Source organism: Syngnathus scovelli, chromosome 3 (genome assembly GCF_024217435.2).
Source record: "Syngnathus scovelli strain Florida chromosome 3, RoL_Ssco_1.2, whole genome shotgun sequence".
Lineage (NCBI taxonomy): Eukaryota > Metazoa > Chordata > Actinopteri > Syngnathiformes > Syngnathidae > Syngnathus > Syngnathus scovelli.
In genome coordinates, this window is record NC_090849.1 from 21,756,354 (window position 1) to 21,779,786 (window position 23,433).

The 23,433-nt window shown below is 44.8% G+C and overlaps 4 protein-coding genes and 1 pseudogene across 10 annotated transcripts; 2 read left to right on the plus strand and 3 right to left on the minus strand.

Annotated features, from left to right (window-relative positions):
* The first annotated feature begins 50 nt into the window (after positions 1 to 50).
* Positions 51 to 2,845, plus strand: ptrh1 (peptidyl-tRNA hydrolase 1 homolog). The gene is made up of 5 exons (XM_049763398.2): positions 51 to 532; positions 1,779 to 1,992; positions 2,063 to 2,162; positions 2,281 to 2,326; positions 2,404 to 2,845. Exons 1-5 carry the CDS (start codon positions 347 to 349, stop codon positions 2,698 to 2,700), a joined length of 843 nt encoding a protein of 280 aa, XP_049619355.1. The 5' UTR covers positions 51 to 346; the 3' UTR covers positions 2,701 to 2,845.
* On the minus strand, positions 724 to 7,751 carry tor2a (torsin family 2, member A). 3 transcript variants are annotated; one of them, XR_007490508.2, is made up of 8 exons: positions 7,518 to 7,751; positions 6,824 to 7,089; positions 6,500 to 6,675; positions 6,187 to 6,314; positions 5,799 to 6,050; positions 2,885 to 2,976; positions 2,084 to 2,169; positions 724 to 1,989 (listed from the first exon to the last, which is right to left on the minus strand). XR_007490508.2 is itself a non-coding variant. In XM_049763388.1 (5 exons), exons 1-5 carry the CDS (start codon positions 7,636 to 7,638, stop codon positions 5,806 to 5,808), a joined length of 936 nt encoding a protein of 311 aa, XP_049619345.1. In that variant the 5' UTR covers positions 7,639 to 7,751; the 3' UTR covers positions 5,525 to 5,805. The 3 variants fall into 3 exon arrangements, 1 of the variants encoding a protein (XP_049619345.1); XR_007490509.2 differs by lacking the exon at positions 2,084 to 2,169; XM_049763388.1 differs by lacking the exons at positions 724 to 1,989; positions 2,084 to 2,169; positions 2,885 to 2,976 and having other exon boundaries at positions 5,525 to 6,050.
* Positions 7,752 to 8,183: 432 nt separating this feature from the next.
* sh2d3cb (SH2 domain containing 3Cb) lies at positions 8,184 to 19,038 on the minus strand. 3 transcript variants are annotated; one of them, XM_049763138.1, is made up of 12 exons: positions 18,232 to 19,038; positions 17,005 to 17,518; positions 16,052 to 16,082; positions 15,579 to 15,689; positions 15,169 to 15,521; positions 14,884 to 14,939; positions 10,323 to 10,687; positions 10,106 to 10,221; positions 9,790 to 9,961; positions 9,577 to 9,688; positions 9,034 to 9,282; positions 8,184 to 8,991 (listed from the first exon to the last, which is right to left on the minus strand). In XM_049763138.1, exons 1-12 carry the CDS (start codon positions 18,248 to 18,250, stop codon positions 8,846 to 8,848), a joined length of 2,244 nt encoding a protein of 747 aa, XP_049619095.1. In that variant the 5' UTR covers positions 18,251 to 19,038; the 3' UTR covers positions 8,184 to 8,845. The 3 variants fall into 3 exon arrangements, with proteins under 3 accessions (XP_049619095.1, XP_049619094.1, XP_049619096.1); XM_049763137.2 differs by having other exon boundaries at positions 8,184 to 8,971; positions 18,232 to 19,036; XM_049763139.2 differs by lacking the exon at positions 17,005 to 17,518 and having other exon boundaries at positions 8,184 to 8,971; positions 18,232 to 19,036.
* Positions 11,373 to 23,328, plus strand: LOC125994057 (UDP-glucuronosyltransferase 2A3 pseudogene; annotated as a pseudogene).
* Positions 19,061 to 23,281, minus strand: LOC125994043 (P2X purinoceptor 4a). 3 transcript variants are annotated; one of them, XM_049763206.2, is made up of 13 exons: positions 22,683 to 23,281; positions 22,055 to 22,202; positions 21,725 to 21,796; positions 21,588 to 21,660; positions 21,414 to 21,510; positions 21,014 to 21,094; positions 20,794 to 20,929; positions 20,480 to 20,616; positions 20,326 to 20,416; positions 20,189 to 20,254; positions 19,966 to 20,070; positions 19,786 to 19,893; positions 19,061 to 19,652 (listed from the first exon to the last, which is right to left on the minus strand). In XM_049763206.2, exons 2-13 carry the CDS (start codon positions 22,193 to 22,195, stop codon positions 19,200 to 19,202), a joined length of 1,560 nt encoding a protein of 519 aa, XP_049619163.1. In that variant the 5' UTR covers positions 22,196 to 22,202; positions 22,683 to 23,281; the 3' UTR covers positions 19,061 to 19,199. The 3 variants fall into 3 exon arrangements, with proteins under 3 accessions (XP_049619163.1, XP_049619162.1, XP_049619161.1); XM_049763205.2 differs by having other exon boundaries at positions 22,666 to 23,281; XM_049763204.2 differs by having other exon boundaries at positions 20,326 to 20,616; positions 22,666 to 22,815.
* Positions 23,329 to 23,433: the final 105 nt, after the last annotated feature.

Consider the following 23,433-nt stretch of genomic DNA (forward strand, 5'->3'; position numbering starts at 1 on the left):
ACCACCAGGTGTCGCTGTGTACCAGTGGAAGGAAAGTAAACTCGTTTCTGAAGACGAAGAAGATGAAGACACACCGCACATGAGACCTTTCGTGAATGTATTGATAAATACGTTTTGATTCTCGACATTACTTATCTAATGTTATAAATGTTTTTTCTACCTTCAGTTTAACTTGTCTTAGTTTTTCGAATAGTTTTTTGTAAAGTTGAATAGAATTAGTAAGCATCGCATAGCATGCTAACGCTTGGTTGCTAATCAAACTAGCAGTCAAAGCTGCCACACTGTCAAGGAAAACTATGTTTTTGCAAACATTCGCCGTCTTTTATTACACCTTGTCATCGGCCGAATGATAAAGTACTTGGTCATTGGCATATTTACGTGCCTTTGTTGCTCTTTGCGCCTACCACGCCGCTACTTTCTGACCATGCAACGTTTTTTGACGAGAATTGTCAGCCGGCTCTGGCTGCACGAGCCGGTCACGACGGCGATGAGCTCTGAATCACAAATTCACACATATAGCCGACGAAGGATGGTAAGTTTGCAGATTTGCCCTCGAATATTTCTTTTGTCTACTGTACGATGTTACTAAAACACCACGAATATTATAACACGGCTGACTCGTGTAGCTGTTGAGTCAGAACGAAACTCCGCTGGAAAAGCCTCACTTAAACGATTGCCCGTGTTTATTTCTAGCTTAAACGACACAAAACGCAATCGAATACGTGTTTTGAAAATGGAGAAGCTGATTTTTAATTCGGCATAAATGACACAATCTACTTGACCTTGTTTACAATGTCAACTCCGGACCCATAAAGAAAGCACAACGTAATGGCAAGTGGTTCAATGATATTAAGCGTCCTGAGTCAAATAAAAAAAATGTAATTGCGGCATTTTAGATATCATGAATGTCTATGCAAATAATTGCAGTATTTTCATATTACTAGATTTTTCTGCACATACTTTCCATGAAAAATATAAATTTATTTTTGTAATGACCTGATACAAAAAAATTCAAAATACTCCATGTAGTTAAAAGGACAATTATTCTTTCCAAATATGCCGACTGTTGTCATGACTCTTCTCAGAAAAAAAATATATATATATTTTAAAGTGTACATCAGAGAATGAGCAAAACATCACTTGGACATCAGTTGATAAAGGTGGAAGTTTTAGATGGACAAAAAATAAGGATAACATGAATGAATATAAAATTTGGGTGCTGAATAGCATTTTATCGTGACAAGAGTTCATTGATCACACACAAGTACACAAAGAAGCACACAGCAACAACTTACAATGGACACAGCGGTGCCTGCTCTGGCGGGGTGGCATGGGTGCCAGGCGCCGACCGCTCCGGATGCTTCTGGAAAGATGCCTTGCCCTACCCGTTGCATCATTTGGGTCTTTACAGAATGTAATGAAAAGCCAAGATTGTGAGCACAGTGGCATAGTTAAAACAGTCATCGCGGATAAAAAATCTGACTAAAAAAAACAGACTTCAATCCCATAATTTTTTTTTTTATAAGGAAAAAAAATAACTTGACCCATAAAATAACTTTTTGATATTAATATTCATCCCCAGAAAATTGCTTTTTTTTAACATTTTCAATTGTTTTTCCTTCTTGCCTCAAAATTGATTCCATTCGCTAAAATGTTTTTCTTTGTATTGGGACTTTTTAATATTACTTTTCCTCATTTCTCAAAACATGACTTATTTTCCTCGAATAATTCCAACCTTTTTCTGAAAAAGTCTGGTCCTTTTGTTGTGTCCGCTTCAGGTGGTGGGTCTGGGTAACCCGGGTATGGAGGGCACCCGACACAGCGTGGGCATGGCGGTGGTGGACGCCCTGGCCGTGCATCTGGGTCTGGGTGAGCGTTGGCGTGGCGACAGGCAGCTGCGTGGTGAGGTGCTGGTGGCGGATGCGCATCACCTGGTGCTGCTGCGCCCTCGGGTACTGATGAACATCAACGGCGTGGCGGTGGCCAAAGCTGGTAAAAAAAAAAAAAAAAAGATGCTGTGATCGACCCCGATGCAAGTGATACATGTTCCCTTCCTGTTTAGCCAACAAATATGGCGTTCAACCTGAGGACATCCTGCTGGTCCACGATGAGCTGGACAAACCTCTCGGAAAAGTTGCCATTAAACACGGAGGAAGCGCCAGGTTGGTCCTGAAAAGCCGACAACAATCAAAATAGCTTAATCAATTGATTCTAAAACGTCCCCTATTTCATGATATCGCTCTGTGAAAAACTAATTGTCTCCACCTATCCACCCAACAGAGGCCACAATGGCGTCCGGTCCTGCATGGACTGCCTTCGCACAGACGTGAGTACTGATTTTGTGACTGGCCGCTCCGAACTACCGCCTTACAACATCCCGTCTTTTCTCTTCCCTGCCCTCAGGTGATGCCCAGGCTAAGGGTGGGCATTGGCCGCCCGACAGAAAAGACTTCGGTGGAGCGCCACGTCCTCGGCCGCTTCAGTGCAGAGGAACGGAAAGTTCTGGACTCTGTTCTGGTGCAAAGTGTCAATATTCTAATGGCTCAGCTCAAAGACCAAGATGAAAAACGATGCTCCTCACCCTCCTCCACAGCAGGGGGCAGACAAGCTAAAGTGGCCAGCATGGAACCTCAGCAGATCCAAATGTGTCCAGCCAACACAAAGGAGCAAGCTAGTAAAACAAAAGCTGTGGAGACTTGACATCTGCGAGTTCAAACTTGAACAATTGCCTCTACGTTTTGGACACAGGTGTCAAGCTGGCTTGCAGTCACATGAGCAACAAGTCAAAAGTTTGAGCCAGCCAAGAGGAAGTGGCATCCTCCCAAAATAAAGGCAATGCAAAACATGATGTCACATCATTTCGACTGTCATGGCCCTCACTCACCTCCACCTTTTCTTGTTTGTTGCATAGGTTGTAGCACTTAACATTAATGCTAACGTAGCGGTCAACGATCATGTTCACTCGATATGTTGAGCCTGAAATAACAGGATGCACCACAAGTCACAAAATCAGAAGTACTTCAGGTTGTTTTGGTTTTTTTTATAAATAAAAGGGGCTGATAATACTATTCTATTGTTTTCAATAAACATTTAAAGCTGTTGCATTTCAGAAAACCAATTCCACTGAAACAAAGCTTTAAAATATTGTTATAAAGTTGATGTCCTTGATAAAAGAATGAGGCAAAAATAAAAAAATAAGGGAAGATTTGGCTTTTTTTTTAAATCCACCAAAAACAGTTTACTTGCATCATCGTGGAATATTAAATGTAAATGAATAAAAATGTGGTTTTATAAATAATCTATCGGGGTTGTGACGTCACGCTGACGCAGTCATAGTGCCGTGTACATCAAGACTGTCTTGAAGATCGACCACCCTAAAATAACATTCATCACTTCTCCCCTGACCACATCACACACTGACCATTTGTCAGCCCGAAAGCGCGTGGCCGCGGCGTGCGTGGGCGACAAACGTGAGTACCACGCGCAGAGCGGTACCCTCACGAGCAGTCCCATGAGTCTAGCTGGGCCTGTAGTAGCTCACGGTCGGCGTCAGTAGAACCACTCGAAGCCTGAGAACTGCGGACTGCGGGGACGAGCAGGTGCATCGCGCCCACAAGGTCAGGAAGTCCTTCTTTTTTTTTTTTATCAGAATAAGTCGACTGGACTTTCTGCATGTTCTTCCCTTCCTGTGGGCTCTCGCGGCTGATTGTCCAAACGCAATTCTCGTGGAAATGTTTCCAAAGCCAACGCGAGAATTGTGCGTGGACATCTGTTGCTGGCCGCTCGTGCACGACACCACCGCACCTCTGCACGGCCGTGTGCACGCGCCTCAATTTAATTGCACCTTTCCATTTATTTTACTTGTTGCATGTTTACAGAGAATAAAAAATAATCGCATGATTTCTTTTGAGTTTAATTGTTATCGTTGGACTAAAATAAAGCTATGCAGCAAAAATAAAGTTGGTGAATAAAATTGTTGTAGCCGCTGATCTTTTTGGTTCCTCTGTCTTAAAAATAGCATAATTGTTGAGAGATGGATTATTATCATTCTTTGAGAGTCCAGGGAGGCGCAACGGGGTGCCATTGAGGGGAACTGCGCATTTTTTCACAGCAGAACATAATATTATCATCTTTGGGCAACTATTAAATGGAAAATGATTACAAGTGTTTTAGATGAGGCAAACTAAGCAGGGGGTGTTGGATTTTCACACCACAGCAGCACAGCTGGGATGTGCAATCATAACCTCACACTCTTGATGCCCTTAATCTTCAACATGCAGACCGTGTGTGTGGGTGGGGGCAGTGTGTCATTGAACGCATCATCTCATACATATCTTGTCTTAGCATATATGTAACATCTACACAATCGTTAGCCAAGAAAGAACACCACCTTATTTTTTCTACAAGCATCAGTGTTGTGCTTCTACACACATACTCTATAATGTGGGCTAACATTCTTAGCATATTTATTAGCGCAGCGCAGTGGGAAGTGAGCAGCTCATCAATTAAATGTGGGTTATGCTAGTAGGCCTTTGTCCTTAACCACCCATCTGATGAGCATGCAAAAAAAGTCTGAATTTGTGTTTTTTGCCATTTTCTTGAGGTGAACATACCTACCAGTTTCCCAGAGGTAAGATAAAATGGTGACTTCCAACCAAAATAGGTGACTTTGCCTGTGCAAATGACCAAACTTGCAATTCTTGCTGCAAACTTTCTGTGTCTTTTAGAGTATGGCTGGCTTCTTTCTTTGTGGGTCTACTGATAAGAGACATAGCTACAAAGATGTATGGTTGGTTGACAAGTAAAACTTGTTTTGGGGGTGAAATTTTAAAAAATCTGTAGTTGTACAATCAGCCTTTAAAGAATGGCTGGCGACGATGACCATGTGAGTTTAAAATGGCGGCGGCGACCTAAGATGGCAGACTCCCTGTTGTCTTTTCAAGCACGTTTTCAAACTTTTTAGAGGGCTAACTCATGATAGACATGTCTACCCAATTTCATGTTGCCCAGTGAAATTGTCTTGGGGGGGGGCTGTATCTTCCAAAAGTGTCAACACACAAAGGCTTGGCAGTTTCTTTTCTTGTCCAGTAGTCCTTTCAGACCTCCCTTGTGACCCCCACCATGACAAGCATCTGTGGCAAATTTGCACGTGAAAGAAGCTAAGCCGCAAGAATGAAATGGGGGTGGAGCACACAAAACCACAATCCACAGCTACATGACAACACCACATGTACACATCTACGACACAAGTGGGAAAAGACAACCTGGAAGAAGAAGACCTGCACAACTAAAACAACACCCCCCCCCCCCCCCCCCCCCCCACACCAACACACGCGCATCTCCCCTGACACACTTTATACATTTCTTAGTTGAATGTTGTCTCGTTCAAACAGCGCCATCTTATGGCCGGTATTAAAATGTTTTTAAGCATTTCAAGAGCGTCAACCTGCTCAACCTCGCCTAAATAAAAGACAGCCCTACCCCTGTTTTTCAAGTGAAATGAATAGAAATAAATAAGCGGATATGAGTGTTTTATAGTATTTACTTTTCTTTTAAGCTGTTTCTAATATTTTCATCCTCTCGTCTCCATATAGGGTGGCCATTAGATGAGGAATGCAGTAGAACTGGCAAAATTGAACATTGTCTTTTTAAAAAAGGTCCTTGTGTCCACAATTTCTCACAACAAGCAATAAAAATGTATTTTCCTTTTTAGTAGTTGAGGTTTGATGGGGGGTTGGGGGGGGGAACAATGGCCATCGTCAGGGGAACACGGCGATCCAAACCAGTGCAGTACCTACTTGGCGATCACAAGAGCAGGTCGATCTTGGCGGGTACAGTTTTGCAGCCGCTGGTGGAAAAGTAGTGTCCCGGCGACGGCTTGTACGTCATGTCGGCCGCCACGGCCCTCGCCACGTCTTGGCGCTCGCAGGCGCCGCGCTGGCACAGCTGCGTCCTCGCACATCGTTCCACGTGGAGGCGGCACAACGGCAGGAAGGGCACGAAAGCGGTCACCAGCTTTTGACGGATGATGGACGACTTGTACAGGCCACCTGGGGCGGCAAAAAATGTCAGGTACATTGGTCGATTGACTTCGTCTTCTGTGTCATCCTTTGGAGGAATACTGACAAGAGAATTATTGATCCTTAAAGACCTTTAACTTGACTTAGAGAAAATAGCGTCTCTCACTGGTTGGGTTGTTGTAGACGGCTTGAGCGATGGCGTCTTGCAACTCGGCCGCCGTCATCTCTTCTCGGTCCCGCCCAGCCTCGCGTTGCTCCAGAGACGCCCTGTTGATCACCTCCTCGCCCGCCGTACTGAACACACAACACGCAAATTAAAAACTGATGACAAGTGACATTTTTACACGCAGCATAAAGGTCACTTTAACGGTAGCTCATGTTTGTCATTGATTTAACATTGTCTATTTTTCTTTTAAATAACAACATTGTGGGATTTCTAGCCACAGTAGACATGACGATGGCATGTGTGGAGCGGCCACCTGATGAGGACGTAGATGGCCTTGCGGTAGTTGGTTCCAAAGACCACGTGGGAGGCGCCAAGGAACGGCTCCAGAACGTCCAGCAGCCCGGGCGCCATTTTGTCCATCTCATCGAAGATGAAGACGGAGCGGCCACACGCGGTGACGTTGCCTTGCACCCAAGACTTCAGCTGCTCCTAGACAGCGACAGCCCACACTTTGACGTGAGGCTGTGTGTGAGTGGTTTTAAAACTTTCTTTTGAATTATTTCATTTTTGCCATCATCAAATTCTCAGCCGTACTCACGACTCACTAGAAGGCAAAAACGTGAAGTCGTCGTCCTACCTGCTGGTCAACCACGTGTCTGCCGGCGGGGAAGTGCAGCGTGGCGATGAACTGGTGGATGAAGGGGCTGCTCATAGCCGAGCCGTACAGGTGGCGCGCCAGCATGCCGGCCGCCATCGTCTTGCCCGTGCCCGACGAGCCGTGCAGGGACAGCACCAGCGGTCTCTCGGGCGCCTGCTCGGCCAGGAAACGTGCCACCTCCTCGGAGAGGATCTCCTGGGCAAGGTGCTGCCCGTAGACATTCCTGTACAAGTCCCACTCCAACTCTGATTCACAAAAAAATATATATATATATTTCATCACATCCTTTTTACATTCAGTTTCAGAATTTCAGAAGACAAATAGAAGACATGTGAAAATATATATATATATATATATATATATATATATATATATATATATATATAATATAAAAATAGTTTCTACTTTAATTTGTATTTTTCTAACCTTCTTTCCCACTTACTGTTCAATTCACGTTATTTAACCGTTTTACACTAATTCAAACATTTTAACCGTGATTTATTTCATCTGCCCCTTCATGTACTCTTGTAAAAGTGTGTGATTTGGAATTACAGGTGGATATTGATACAATTTACGTGAGTTTTGCAATTTTACATCTATCTTAGCACACAGTGACAACTAAATTCACTCGTCAAGCTAGTCAGCTAAACTAACCCCGGAAGCGCTTCCATACCTCTGACGTTGGGTCTAAAGTCGCAGTCGCAACTGTCGGCGATGGTGCAGTATAATTCCTGGAAAATGCAGCGAGCCGGCGGGCAAACACACAAAAGCAACAAGGCTAACAGAGTTAACATGTTCTGGTTTTTTTGGGCTAGTTTTAGCCATTTGTGTTCCCAGCCACTGACAGAAGCCTGTCAGACAACGAGGCCAGCTGTTTGACTTCCTGGTTGACGTCACGTCACGTGAGCTGTGTGTTGAAATTGTGACGTCTTCTTCCTCTTCTGTTTTGTTTTACGGCCGGTGGCACCAGCTTTAAGATGCATTACCGCCACCTACTGCGACGGAGTGTGGATCAGAGAAACTACCATCACATCATAAATTTAAATTGTGTCGTCACCGTGACGTCCACGTTCTGTATTTAAAAAAAAAAGATTAGAAATATATAAAAAAGTCACATGACATACACGTATTTTCAAAGTTCATCCAATAAGGAAATTTGGCAACAAAAAAATAAAGAATGTTCATCATTTTTATTCTATGGCGTTTGACTAACCATTGTTTTATTGTGTGCCCGAATGTGATCCACCCTTATCCCCTAATCTCTATATCCAGCACTAAAAAGTAATTCCCTCATTCTATTTGGCGATTCGGACAGCCAGCTCAAAAGAAATAAATCAAATGAAAAACAACAGTTCAGGTTTAATACATTTCATCTCTACACACAATACATACATCTGAACGTGTGAGTAGACTTATTAGTAGTTTTTACAATCTCACTCATAATACAAAAAAAAATTAAATTCACATCAATTGGAAAGTTACTCATGTTCAAGATGAACAAAGATTTTTAAAACGACTCTTTGTGTGTTTTGGACAGTTGACAACAGGGTAGTGGAGGTCCGGCCTTCACCTATTTTGTTCCATAAATTCATAAAAGTTCTATAATTATACAAGACTTCTGTAAGTCTCGACTGTTGGGGGAGACAATGCAAGCTTTTTTTTTTTTTTTTACACTTGCAAGCCAGTATAAAGCCAATCTGTGAATTACTCACTGTGGCCCTTACTCACTGTGGACTAAGCCAAAAGTCAAACAACAATGAATAAGACATACATTTTGAAAAGGTAATGAAAACATTATAATTAACCAATTTCAGGAAAACTAATTCTGCAGCACTTTAGTTTCTGCTGTTTTAGGAAACAGGCAGAGGGAGAATGAAGACGTCGAACCCGCTACCTGTTGCGTGCTAAGCTAATGCTCCCCCCTTTGAGGTAACTCAATGTAATTGATGGTTGCTTTCCCGAGTCAGCACGTTGGAGGCTCCAGCCTTTTGGACAAGGCAGTCAATACTTGGTTGAATTTGGCATAGCGGCGCGCCTGGCTCTCCGCCGCTCCCCTGCTCCCCCATAGCAATCGCATCTGGAAGTCTGTGCAGAATACTTGGGAGATGTCCGTCTGCTCCTGGAAATCTGTAACAGCATATAAACAGCTGATGGCAATATTCTCTAGTGTTATATTAATGTTCTTCTACCTTGTAGTTTGCTGCAGGCATTAGTGGCATAGACAGCACCAAGCTGGGCGGCGTTCCTCGCGGCTGCCAGGTGGAACATAAGCACATCTACATCAATGCCGGCCTCCGCCGTCTCCCAGGCCTCGGCCTCCAAGACCCACGGGTCCTCCTCCGCCCCCTGGGGTCCTTCGTTCACAGCTGCGCCCTTCTCCAGAAGGCGCAGCAGCGGCAGGACGTGAGGAAAGGTAGTGCCGGACGCAGGGCAACTTTCTGCATCACATGTCCACAGTTTTTCTTTTTAACAAATCATGTTGTCAAGGCAGAATATGACTTTTCCGTTTTGTGAACAAATTGAAAAATATCTTTTTATAATGGCCAAATAGCATTTTTATTTTTCTTGGCCAGCATCCTAATGCATGGGGAACTAGTTTATTGGAAGAGCTTAGCATTCTCCAAGTTTTTTTTCCGTGTTTGTTAAGCAAAAAGTTAAAGTACAGTGACCAGAGAGGGCTCTAAAATGCAGTGTTGTGAATATTACTTAAGCGCATGGCATCAGTGGTTTACCTCGGCCCTCGTTCAGACTCTTCATGAAGGGCTTGAGAGTTTTCTCATAGAGAACAGCGCCCTCTGTGTGCCGCTGCCGTAATGCCGTCCATGTCTGCTCCAGACGAGTCACCTGGTCAGCATAAAGAATGATTAGGAGTAGCCCTTAACCTTTTAACCCTAACCCCAAAGTCCTAACCTAAGCCCCCAAACCCTGTGCCAAGTGCAGTTCACCTGCGGGAGCTCCAGTGCTCTCATGACGGCAGCGAATCCATACAAGTTGCCCATGCTGCTCTTGAGCTCGGCGGCGATGGCAATCATTCTGTGCAGAACGTAGGCTCGCTCCTCGGTGGTGCCGGTGCATCCCAACACGTTAACCGCCAACATGGTGGCCATAGTATGCAGCCTGTGTCACGTACATACAACGTGAACAAAAATTACGCTTGATGTGATTTGGTCACTTTTAAGGGATTCTTGAGCTTCTAAACTTTTCTGGCTAGCTAAGTATAGCAAAATCTTCTCAGGTGAGCATGCCCGATGTGCCACTCACCTTTCCAGCAGGTCTAATCGGAGCTGCTGTCCGTGTGGCAGCGTCAGCAGCTCCACTCCTGAGCTGACCCCCATCATCCTTTGCATCTCTGGACGCACCTCCAAGATGCGAGCGACCTACCGGAGACAAAAACTGCAAAGTCATCATTCGATCGATCACCATTTTTTCTTCTTCTGATCAGACTTCAATATATTTTGCATTAGGTCTGGATCAGTACCGTGCAGTCCCACTTGGTAATGTGTCGGGCAGCCGTCTGGGGGTCCGTCCCAGCCAGGAGTTCCTTCACCCGCTGCAGGATGCCCACTTCCAAGGGCTTGTTCTCCCCAGGCATCAGTGGCGAGCAGTAGCTGGTGGGAGCAAAGGATGACGTCGTCTCCACCACGAGAGGGAGGTCAACGTCCACCGCCCTGGGACTTTCTTCCTCACAGAGCCTCTCCACGAAGCTCTGGGGGCCCGGGTAGAGCTCCGTGTAGCAGCTGCCGTCCGGGTCTGTAGCCTGGATGTCCGGGTGGCGTTCAGGAAGAGCAGGATCCAAACTTATGGAGGGGGATGGTGATGGGGCGGCACTGGTGGACAGACGAGCTGCATGAAGAAGAATGCAAGACAGTTGTGAAACGATTGTCAGAAAGATTTCAGAATCTGATTTCAGGCTTTATTTCAGAAAAATTGCCTCAACTTCTTTAATGGTTTGTTCAGGTCAAAGTGTATCCTCAGATTGACGACACGGGGGAGAGACCTTCAACTTACGCTACACAAACACGCACACACAGATAACCCTTTCGTGTCATTCGGTTCAATGTTACTCAATTTTTTTTTCTGAACGTTCTTTTGGCTGATGCAGAACAATAAACTTTCATTTCAGAATGATACTTGACTCATGTAGAATTGAACAATAGTCAAATCATTCATGATATATGACCAATCGAGAGCATGATTCGACTCAATCATTGATTCATTCTTCCGACTCCATTTGTCTTTCCGAGATTCAAATCGATTCAGAACAATGTTTTGCTCATCTAGAACAACATTCGTCATATTACAACTGTATTTAAGAACAATATATGAGGTGTACCTACAGATTTGACTCATTTTCACGTTGCACTTTCCGTTCTAGTTCTGATTTAATTCGAGAGATTTAGCTGACTCCTCCAGAATAATAGGACTCATTGGTTTGATTTGAAAAAGTCCATTTAAATTTTGATCGCTCTTGGGAAAAATGTGCCCATGCCAGGTCATTACGGTAATTAGACACCTTAACCACGTCATGTGGCCGAGACAAAAAGTGAAGCCGCCGAGTCCACATCCTGCTGGCAGCGTCCAGTCAATCGTCAGAGTCCGTCCTGTGCACGCACACTCGCTCGCTCACGGTAAGTCAAACAATCCTTTCGCCGCACGGCAGTTCAAAGGAAGGAAGGCTATGGCTTCCAGATGTTTCTGTCTTTCTTTCAGTTTAGCGTGAAAGGTTTTTGGTGCTGTTTGTTGGGTAGAAAATGGACCAAACCGATCTTTGGACATAATTGTTTATGTGTGTGTGTGTTCAAGTCAGTGATGACAAGCAAGCTGTGTGTGACTGTGGAAAGAAACTAACATAATCTGTTCCGCTTTAACATAAAAAGAAAAGATTGGGTGAAGCAGAGATTTTTTTCCAGCGCCAATCTGATGTGCTTGTAAAGCTTCCACTACCTAGATTAGAATTTAAGGTTGTAACATTTTGAATTACTCACTATTTTTTATTTGATATCCACCTTATTTATTTTCTTTATGAATCAGGGATTTTCTTTAAATATAAAATATTCTTATATTTTTATATTTTTTATATATTTTTTTATCATCCATTCAATTTCTGTATGGATGATTAGTATTTTAATATTTATCTGTTTTAGTTTTTATTTACAATGTTAATATATAATTATACATATTTTTTTATTTTTTAAGTAATTATCTTGTGATTTGTATATCTTTGATATTTTATCTGATTACATTTTTTTGCAATTAATTTGACTGATTTGTAAATATTTTTTAAAAAATGTTCGTACTTTAGTTTACGACCTCACTCGACGGCTCCCTGACCTTCGCACCCGGTAAAGGCCTCGATAAAGAGTTAAGGCTTTGAGTTGTGCTGTAACGTGAGAGGAGGAGCATAAAAAGAAAAACAACTCGAACAAGCCTTTTGGGATCTCGTGCCTTATAACTCCCACCCAGTGATGTCATTGCGCAATCAGGAAGCACGTTATGCAAGTCGAGGACGAGGAATTATAGCAGCATGTGTGCAAGCGACCTTACTGAAGTGAATTGTACTCAACCTTACCAAATCGAAAATGCACTGAATCGTAATGACGCAATGTCACTGAACAAAACCATACTGAAACTGAACGAGTGAACAAAAACGTTTCATAAGCCACTGCACCGAATCAAAGTGAACGACACCGATCAGGACAAACTCGTCCGAATCAAAACAAAGTCAACCGCAAAGATTCGTACCCAAAAGTGAATCACGTCAAACCGAAACACAAAAAACAAAAGCATATCGAATTGTATCCTAGAGAATCATAACAAACCATAGTGAGTTTGAACTATACAGACCGACTCGGCATTTGGATTGTTTTCCAATTTGCGCCATTTATAACCCACAAATGTAATTGAATTGAATCTGGACATCTTCTCCACATAGTCAGGCCTCAAACATGACACTGCTGACTCTGGTGGCGCTACTTTGCGCATTTGGCGGCGGAGCTGCGGGCGGCAAGATCCTGGTCTTCCCCATCGACGGCAGTCACTGGATCAACATGAAGGTTCTGATCGAGGAGCTTCACGCCCGGGGCCACGACATCACCGTGCTGCGAACCTACGACAGCTGGTACATCAAGCCCGAGTCGCATCTCTACAAGACCATCACTCTGAATTTCCCTGGTGGCTTCGATGAGGTCAGCTTTGGCTCTTTTGTCACCCGGATGCTCCACTTGAGGCGGGCCGGCGCCTCCCTGTGGAAGCAGCTGACGCTGGAATACGAGCTGGTCAACCAGTTCTACAACCTAAACCAGCAAACAGTGGACATGATGGCCAAGATATTTGAGGACCGGGAGATGATGCGGAATCTACAGGAAGCCAACTACGAGGTGGTTCTTGCTGACCCTGCGATAGGTGGCGGTGTCCTCCTGGCTCACCGTCTGGGTCTCCCCCTGGTGTTGAACGTCCGCTGGACAATCCAGGGTGAGGCGCATCTGGCCATCGCGCCCTCGCCCTTATCTTACGTCCCCATACCGGGAGCCAAGTTGACAGATAAGATGACGTTTGTCCAGCGTCTGCAGAACATCATGTACTACTTGTTCACGCGGTGGCAGATTTGGTACGTGTCGGACGCCACCTACAAACCCTTTGTCCACCGATACTTTGGCCCGGATATCCACTACATGGAGCTCTTCCAGTCGGCGGACATCTGGCTGATGAGGAACGACTTCACCTTTGAGTTCCCGCGGCCCACCATGCCCAACGTGGTCTACATGTCTGGCTTCCAGTGCAAGCCGGCCCGGCCGCTCCCTGCCGAGCTGGAGGACTTTGTGCAGAGTTCCGGGGAGCACGGGGTAATAGTGATGACTCTCGGAACCCTCGTGGCAGACCTCCCAGAAGACATCACTGACGGAATTGCCGCCGCCTTCGCCCAGCTCCCCCAGAAGGTGATCTGGAGGCACCAGGGTAAGCGTCCGTCGACCTTGGGAAACAACACGCTGCTCCTGAACTGGCTCCCCCAGAATGATCTCCTAGGCCATGCTAAAACCCGAGTTTTTGTCGCGCATGGCGGCACCAACGGCATCCAGGAGGCTATCTACCACGGCGTCCCCCTAGTGGGCCTCCCGCTCATGTTTGACCAGCACGACAACTTATTCCGGATGGAGACCAGGGGAGTCGCCAAGGTACTCGACATCGCCACGGTCAACCAGGAGAACTTCCTAGAGGCCCTCCAAGCGGTTCTGCATCAGCCGTCCTATGACGACAAGATGCGGCGCCTGTCAGCTCTGCACCACGACCAGCCCATCCCCGCTCTGAGCCGCGCCGTCTTCTGGATCGAGTTCGTCATGAGGCACAAAGGGGCGCCGCACCTGAGGACCGATTCCTACAAGATGTCCACCATAGAGTACCACTGCCTGGACGTAGCGGCCTTCCTGATGGCCGTGGCCTTAACCGTGGCCACCATCAGCGGGATGCTGCTTAAATTCCTGTACCGATGTTTGTTTTACCGAAGCAAGTTGAAAAAAGAATGACGTTCTCACTCTGTTTTATCTCTGAACTCACTGTTCATATACAGTACGGCACATTTATACATTTTCATTTGTCTTCTGGGTCATTTTTACTTCTGCTGTCATTAAAACAAAACTCTCTGATATTGTGAAAAAAAAATCCATTAAAACGTTTTTTTTTAAATCTTTGCTTGGATCAATGCTTGTTTTTTGTTCTCCTATTATTTAAAACCAAATTACTTGTTTCTGAAGTTTAGAAATTATTTTTTTTTGAATTCATGTTTCGAATGTCAAAATGACTAGTACGTGCAAAGCGTAAACACTTAAATATTTTATAAGACAAAATTATCCAGATCGATTTTTTTTTTCGATCTGAGTGATGATGTAATTATTTCACAATTTGATTCATATCGAATACTAATTTAAAGACGCAGCAGGTTGTTGAACATGAGTATTTTTTAGTATACCAAAGAAACTTAACTTCATAAGAACATCATTTGAGGAACTTATTTGTGGATTGATGAGAAATAATAGGATACTCACCGATGTCATCAGCGGGGGAAGAGAGCCCAGGTTGTCGGCGATGCAAAGACGGGGCGCTGCGTGTAGAGAGAAAACGTGACGTTAGCGACGTACACATTTAGCCATTCCCTGGAAATGTCCAGAGTCAACGGAAAATGGCCACCTCAATCCAAAATGGCTGATCTCCTGCGTTGTGGGTCCATTATGCTTACCAAATTGCACGTCGCTAAGTGAAATTGCTAAGGGGGCGGGAATTGAAAAAGACACTATGTTCGAGTTGACCCAATTGACCCCTAAATTGCCAACCTTTTGGGGGAGACCTCCTCCGCCTGGCTCGGGGTCGGCTGACATGGCGGCAAACCAATCGTCGTCTCCAGGTAGCGCAGCGGCAGTGTCCTGCTGACCGGCCGCTGGATCCGGGCGGCGCTCCGGCGGGTCAGCGGCGCCCCGCTGCTCGTGTAGAAGCGCACCAGGGCGGGCATCGAGTCGAAAGATTCCTGGTCCAGGCTGTAAAGGAGCCCGCAGTGCGCTGCCGTGCTCCGGACGGGGAAGTGATTGGTCTTCTGGTCCCAGCGGGTTGTCAGGACAAAATCAGCCGGGTTGGACTCGGAGTCCCGGATGAGGAAGTCCCCCTGGTTCAGCACCAGGGCCTCGGAAACCTGAGGAGACCAGCCTGTTACTGTTCACGTCTTGAAATGTGGAGGGGCACGTCTTACCTGTCGGGTGATTGATCCATGGTACCAGGCGTGGCTCCTCAGGTTGGCGGCGCTCAGTTTCTGTTCCTCCTGCAGCTGCTTCTCCTGCCAGAACTTCTCATCCTGGGAGAACTTGAAGAACATCACAGTGAGTGACCGAGATAGAATCACGAGAAGCGACCCGCCGTTGGCATCCGCATTGAGGGTTGGGTAGGGGGTGGGGATGCCAATGAAGGACACAATGGGCAGAGCTTCCAGATTGGAGTCTTGGCCTGGTCGCTACGGCAACGTCATTGAGGAAAGGGGACATCACTCAGGGAGGCTATTGTGGCCTTACACACTTATACACACACACACACACACACTGTAGGGTTGTTCTCATGCCAAAAATCCTGCTGTGCTGTGACGTAATATTCTTCAGCCTGCGCTGTGTGTGTGAGTGTGTGTGCGCCACTGCTACCACCGTCCAAGTCAAGAAGTGAGATGACTCTCACCTTCACGTATTCGCCACAGCCATCCACTGGACTGAAAAAAAAAAAATATTGGGTCACTATGGTTAAAAAAAATCTGTACTATCTGCAAAAACTGCAATCAGTATGTCACGCATATTGCTTAGTGGTTTAACGACTTCCTCGAGGCAGCATCTAACACAGGAAGTCCCCCAAGTAGCATCCATTTTAGTGCACTTCCTGAATCTTATGACACACACCCACACACACACACACACAAAGACATACATGTGCTTGTGCACACACACACGCACGTACGCACGCACACACACAGCTGTGCTCCCATGGTAACAACAGATGTAAAGGCCGTGAGAAAGGGTTGATAGAAATATTTAATTTTTTTTTTATTCGATTTATATTTAACTTATTTATTCAACAGATCGGTAATAATAATAGTTAGTTAGTTAGTTAGTTAGTTAGTTAGTTAGTTAGTTAGTTAGTTAGTTAGTTAGTTAGTTAGTTAGTTAGTTAGTTAGTTAGTTAGTTAGTTAGTTAGTTAGTTAGTTCGTTCGTTCGTTCGTTCGTTCGTTCGTTCGTTCGTTCGTTCGTTCGTTCGTTCGTTCGTTCGTTCGTTCGTTCGTTCGTTCGTTCGTTAGTTAGTTAGTTAGTTAGTTAGTTAATGATGTATTTGTTTTGAGAATTACTTGGTGCATTTGTTACTGTATGTGGTTAGTGAGTTGAATGAAAGGTTCATTGAGGTTATTCATTAATGTAATTAGCTATTGAGTGAGTTCTCTATTTAGTTAGTCGGTGAGTTAGTTTCTGACTTACTAGTTTATGATTTTTGCATTGGAGAACTTTCAGAACTGAGTTAATGAGTTTTCTGTGATTGATTTGGTGAGTTATTTTGTGACCTTGTAAGTTAGTTCTTTTCAAAACGACTAATCAGAAAAGGCTCTAATGTTTATCGGAAAAAAAAGTACGAATAAAATGTTCACCTGTCCAAGTGTTCCACTTCTTGTGAGTTCTTTGTGGTTTCCGGGCTGCTTACAGCATCCATTTTCACGTAAATGTCTTGAGGGACCGGAATATTTTTGTAAACCTCCAAAGGAGCCAAATTAGCTTTGGATACATCGCGGCCAGCCGGAGCTCCTTTGGACATGTCCTGTACGTGCTCGGCCGGAGCACAGCTGGACTCCGCTAGAGTGTGGAGACTGAGGCTGGAAAGAGCGCCGAGCAGCGGGGAGTCCCGTACATGCTCTGCCATCGCTGTCCTCGCCTCCCCCTCCTCCCAGTCCATGTTCATCGTGATGGGTTGCCTGTCTCTGCGAGGCACCGTTCCCACATGGGTGTACATGGCGCTGGAGCGGGCGTAGCCGCGCAGCTGGGGGCCGGCCTCTGTGTCGTCAGACGGCCAGATCCTGCTCCCGTCCTGCGGCGGGGCGGAGGCCTTGCGTCGGGAACTCGGGCGGCGGAGGGAGAGGGTTGCCAGACTCCCGAACCAGCTGGAGGCTACCGTGCGGGAAAAATAGCTTATTAGCAGACTTATATTTGGAGGTGGCTCCTTCTGTTTTTACTTCTGCTCAAAGACTAGCGGGATAGGCTTCAGGATACCCGCGACCCTGGATGGAGGAGCAACCATATCAGACATGTGCTGAATGTGCATTTGGACCCTTTTGATTGGCTAGAACTTATTTCCAGTCATTTGTTGATTGCTATGGTGGAGTTAACAACTGTATGACAAGAATATTTCAATCAAATCTTTGTAAATAAAATTCTGGGTGCAAGTCAAAAATGTTTTGAAAGCACATTAAAACATCTAGTGGACAACGATATGGATGATCGTGTTCATAATCACGTGTGTTTAAGTGACGAGCTTTTTTGAGATGGAAATGAATGATTTCAGTGATGCCTGGTGGGTATAAAGAAAATTAAAAAAATAAATGAAGACGGGACATGAGCACTGACTGACTGTTTGTCCATTCGAGCTACACAACACTACCACTGTGCGACGCTTATAATGACCCACTAATGCTTGTAGACGAGCAAACACACACACACACACACACACACACTAGCGACTGACATCACTTAACAAAAAAGGTCTGTTTTGTCAACAGAGGCAAGTCGAAGCCATGTGTTTGTCTCAACACACGTGCGTGCACACACAAGAGTAGAAATGATCATGTATAATTTAGAAATAACACAATTTTAAAGGAACTTACACTGTTTGTGTCTCTTCATGCCAGCTTGTGTTCACACCCAACTGTTTCTTCATCCACTGACACTCCCTTCAGTTTGATTTGTAGGTGCGATGAAGTGACGGGCGTTACTTGCGCTTCACTTTCCTCGGAAACACACGCACACACACACACGCACACAAGGGAGGAGCTGTCAGTCTTACAACACTTCCTGTCCTGTCAACATCTCCTGGAACTGATATGACTTGGCAGCCACACAATTAGGTTGTTCAGTATCTTCTGAACAAAATTCTAAATATTTACAATAGTAATGGATATACATGTGGCCAAGTATGTAGTTGTTGCATTATACAAAAGTGTGTATATAGTTGTGTATAATAAAACACGATAGTCTACCACCGTATGTAGTTTTAGATGTACCATTAAGTTTATGTATTTATGTAAAGTGGAGTGTTTGGAACTACTTTCTTGTGCGGATTGATACATCTCTGCACAGTTTATGTTGTATGTGCATATGAAAGTGTGTTGTGCTTTGTTCGGCCATTGTTCAGTTTCGGACTCTCATTCAATTTAGTTGTTAAGAAACACGACAAATGTATTATTAGAATTTTAAAAATTTTCTGTGTTGAATAATATGAACATTACGAGTCCAGTGAAGGGTCTTGCGGCCAAGCTGTTTGATGCTGGGTGATAAGGTACCTGGTGTAAAATGTCCTCCTCCATGACGACTGAGGGCATCTTCCTTTTTCCGCAGTTGTGATTTTGAATTTTTCCTTGCCCTCCTGGTTGTTAGATCAGGGGATGTCGAGAATAAACAATTTAAAGTCAACAACTGGGGGGAAAAAAACATGAGTTAGAAATATATATATTTTTTATTGAAATGCTTGTATTGTTATCTCTGAATGTTGCTCATCGAATTTTATCAAATGTTATACACATGATCCATACAAAATGTGCTCTTGAGCTGGTATATTGGACAAAGTCCTCCTCGGTCACATTTCCACTTGGTTAGCCAAGATGAATCCGCCATATTGTCCATCCGGACTAGGGAAGGTCTCCCTGATCCTTATCACACAGCAGCGTGGAATGGCAGGGTGTGTGTCGGCCGGCGGGACCCCCAACCTCCACGCCACGTATTGGCGGTAAGCGCAACGGCGTAGTGCGGCGGCGCTGGGTGGCGTCTGAGCGAGGGGTTCTCGATAGAGGAGCAGCGCCTCCAGCAAGGTGCGCTGGAGTAAGAGCTTGTCAAAAAGTGCAGACGCGGCCACGCAGGTGCCCTGGCTGCTGTGCCGGCAGCACAGCTCCTCCTGTGGGAAGGGCGAGGCGCTGCAACCGCCGCACATACACCAATTTGGAGGACTGGCGCAGTGTTTGGGGAACGCAGGAGGGGAGGACTGAGGGTCAGTGAGGAGGCAAACAGTGGCGGTCATGTGCCCAACGTCCTCCTGGCAGGACAAAGACGGGAAAAATTGTGTTGAAAGAAAAATATCTGGCCTAACGACATCGGAGCAAACCTAGTGCGAATTTGATATGTTGACCAGATGGGACATGATTAATATTCGATGATTTTTAATTTACCCGTCGTGCCTGAACACGAATGGTCTTGACGTCCTGTAAGCGTTTCTTATGAGACATTTTCACCAAACGAATGTCGTCCTCGTCCACGTACGACACGCAGAGGATGCACTGAAACGCACGAGAATCCGTAAACTCAACAGTATACTGCTTTAAATATCACATGACACGAGCATGTCAAACCTTCTTTTTGTCCGGGATGGACTCCACTTTCCTCTCGGAGTAGTTCCGTCCCGCCTCGGCCACGCAGCAGCTGCTTCTGATCACCCAGTCCATCAAAACTGTCGTCTGCAAGTACAGGTGATGGACAAAGTTGGAAGAAACGTCATCAAACTATAAGCAGTCATCCAAGGCGCCTTAAAATAATAAGAATCGGTCGATAAATATTGATACCGAGGGGTCCTACCAAAGCGTAGTAGGACAAGGTAGAGCCAATGTAGAGGATAAGCTGAATGATGCTGAACTTTCCCGCCTGGAAGAAAAATATACCTCATAAAAATGATGAAATAAATCGTTCATATGAGAAATAACAACAACTACGACCTGTCCAAAAACCATGATGTCAAAGCGGATGCCGTAAGCTTTGTAAAGAGTCCTCTCTTCCACGCCATTCACCGGCTTGTACCTTGCAAACCTGACATTCATTTGACAAACATGAATAATCAGGTTGAGGAATATTCGACTCTTGAAATGGTACCTGAAGCTAAAGCCAGGGTAGAGGGTCTTGTTGCTTTCCCTCTGGTCCAGACGTCGGAAGGAGTAGGCAGGTAGGCAGTGTCTGGTCAGATGGTCCAAATTGCAGTCCCATTTAATCTGGATGCCTATCACCCCCCCCTGTGGACCCCGATGAGCAAGTCAGTTGGCTGGCAAAACTCGTCGACAGCAAGTGAGCCTGGCCGGTTGACCATTATTGATAATGCTAGGTGCAAACAAGTTCGTGCTAAGTGTGAGCATGTTGGTACCAGATACAAATATGTTGATGCAAGCGTTGACCAGCGATCCTCTTCGTACCTCCACCGCCAAGGTTGAAAAGTTTTCCCCGGCCCGGTTGACGATGTCTCCCAGGGTGAAAATTGGACACAAAGAGTGGTTCGCCCGCTGACATCCACGCAGGTAGGATGCGTTCATCTCAGGTAAGATGTTCCTCCTACCAGGTAGACCACAACATACATGAAACCAGCAGACTACAGCATTCCCGTTTGATGGAGAAAAATATGCGTTAAAATATCACCTGATGAAGTTGAAGGCAGGAAATCGTATATTATTTTTGATAAGCACTGTGAACTTCTCAGCAGACGCTAGCAGAGCAGGCCTGCGCGGACACACGCGCACTTTTGTTAGCATGATACATAGCATTTAGCATGAAAGGCTAAATGTTTACTAGTGTGCACAATTGGCAAGCTAGCCCTATTTTGTTTAGTATGTTAGCGAGCACTTATTTACATCTTTAAATTGTCCATTTGGAAAACTAGCCAGCATGTTTACTATTGACCTATATGCTCACTACTGTATCCATTTAGCATGCTAGCTTATGTACTGACCTAGCTAGCCTACATGTAGCGCAGTGTGCACTGGTCATTTTAACATTGAACAGTGCTTACTGACAGGAAGTAGAAACTGCCCGTGTGTACCTTGGCGGCTTGCTTTTAGTTTCAACAGGGCACCAAGCCGCTACCTCACACGTTCTGTCCAATGCGTCGAACTTGATGCACGAGCCCGTCTGTATCCCTGGGCGAGGTCGCAAGGTGAGCTTTTGATAACGTCCATTTTTTATGGTGTCGCACGAACGAGGAAATGCAAAATACCATGGCTGTGCGGGTCCCAGGCTCCTTGCTTGCAGTCGTTGTGATGTTGGCACTGCCGGCCAATGGAAGGTGGCTGAGAGTCAAAATATTTGCTGTAAGATGAGTCGCCATGACAACACGTCATTATGATGAGGTACCTCAGCGCATTTTCCTTGCTTTTGGTGCTTGGTCACAATCATGTTGGTGACCACAAAGAAAGAGTTTTTGTCCTAAGATGACAACAGTCACAAATGAGGAAAACAATGAAGTATGTGTTCGAAAATGTTACGCAGAGGAGGCGCACAAGAATTCATTTGAAAGTTCACCTCCCTCAAAGACTTAGCAATATGAAATTTGGTAGGCCTGTCTATCATTTGGTTGAAGGTATCACAGAGACCCACCAAAAATAAAAAGCATCAAGAACCCATGACCAGAGGCTCAAAGAAAGACATTAGCAACAACGTTCAAACGTTTGGGGGATCTCTGACCTGCAAGTAGCCGCTAAAGTCCGCTTCGTCCCAGATGACGGCCCCCTCACTGGGCAACTGCATTTGCGACACACCCTTCACCTTTGCGGTCACAGAGCTGACCACCTGATCAAATTGTTGGTACTTCCTGTTCCACAACATCAACAGGCTAACAAGAAAAACAACACTTATTACACACACATATTACCCACAAATGAGCATGCTACCACGTCTGCCCATTTAGCATGTCTAATATTGTATTTTCATTTTGCATGCTAGCTCACACATTTTGCCCATTTAGCATTGTAATCTGTTTATAGCCTGCACATTTTGTCCATTTAGCTATTGTATGCATTCACATATTTAATAAAATCATTGAAGACAAAAGAAATCAAAATATGAATGCATAGTACAAAATTAAAAATAAGTAAATCGGGACACGTTCATTATTCACTTTATGAAGTCAAAGATGCGCGTGTTGGAAAAAAGTGATAGTTTTGTTCCCACGTGACGCCAACCAAACAGCCAAAATTTCAAAAGATACGTTGGAAATGTTTCTATCAAATATGATTAAATAATATTCACGATGTTTTTTAATTAAGTAGGCTGAAAAGAGGATAGTGCGAAGTCACCATATGACAAGCAGCACCGTTGCGTTCAGGATCCACTTGAGCGTGCCAAGCGGGACGCTGTGGATGCGGACCAGCTTGGTAGTCTCGTAGCTGCACAGCGTGACCATCTTGTTGTTGATACCAACGTTCTTAGACCAGAACTAGAGTTTTTAGGCGTACGCCAGATTTCTTCCGCTCTGCGGTGTTGTGGACTGAGGCAGGTCACGTGGTCACGTTTGAGTGACAAACTGCAGCTGTGAAAAATTTATAACATTTTTTGTTCTGGTTTTTTTTTTTGTACAAGACCCCAACATCTACTTTATGAAATCATAAAGATACGCTAAATGCACATGTTGAAAAAAATGTAAGTGAAAGTTTTCTTCCCACGTGACGCCAACCAGTCAAAAATTCAAAACAGAAAGTGCAGCTGTCACGTGGCCTCGTTTGAGCGACAAACTTGATCATTTTTGTTTTGTTTTTTTGTTTTTGTACAAGCCCTTAACATTTGATGTTATTCCGTTTTTCTAACTTTCAAACATTTACAGGTTTGCTATCATGTCAACATGCATACAAAGTCCGAAAAGGGAGACGGTGAGGTAATAAAGTGGAGAAACAGTGACATCTAGAGGTCATTAGATATAATTACAACAACCGGCCTTCTGGTCCAATTGTATCTGCTGTACTTAACTACAAATAAAAAATATTTTGTCTGCACAAAAAAATCAATATAATCGATTAATATGATATATATATGAATATATGAAATGTTTATAATGAGCTTTCAATAAA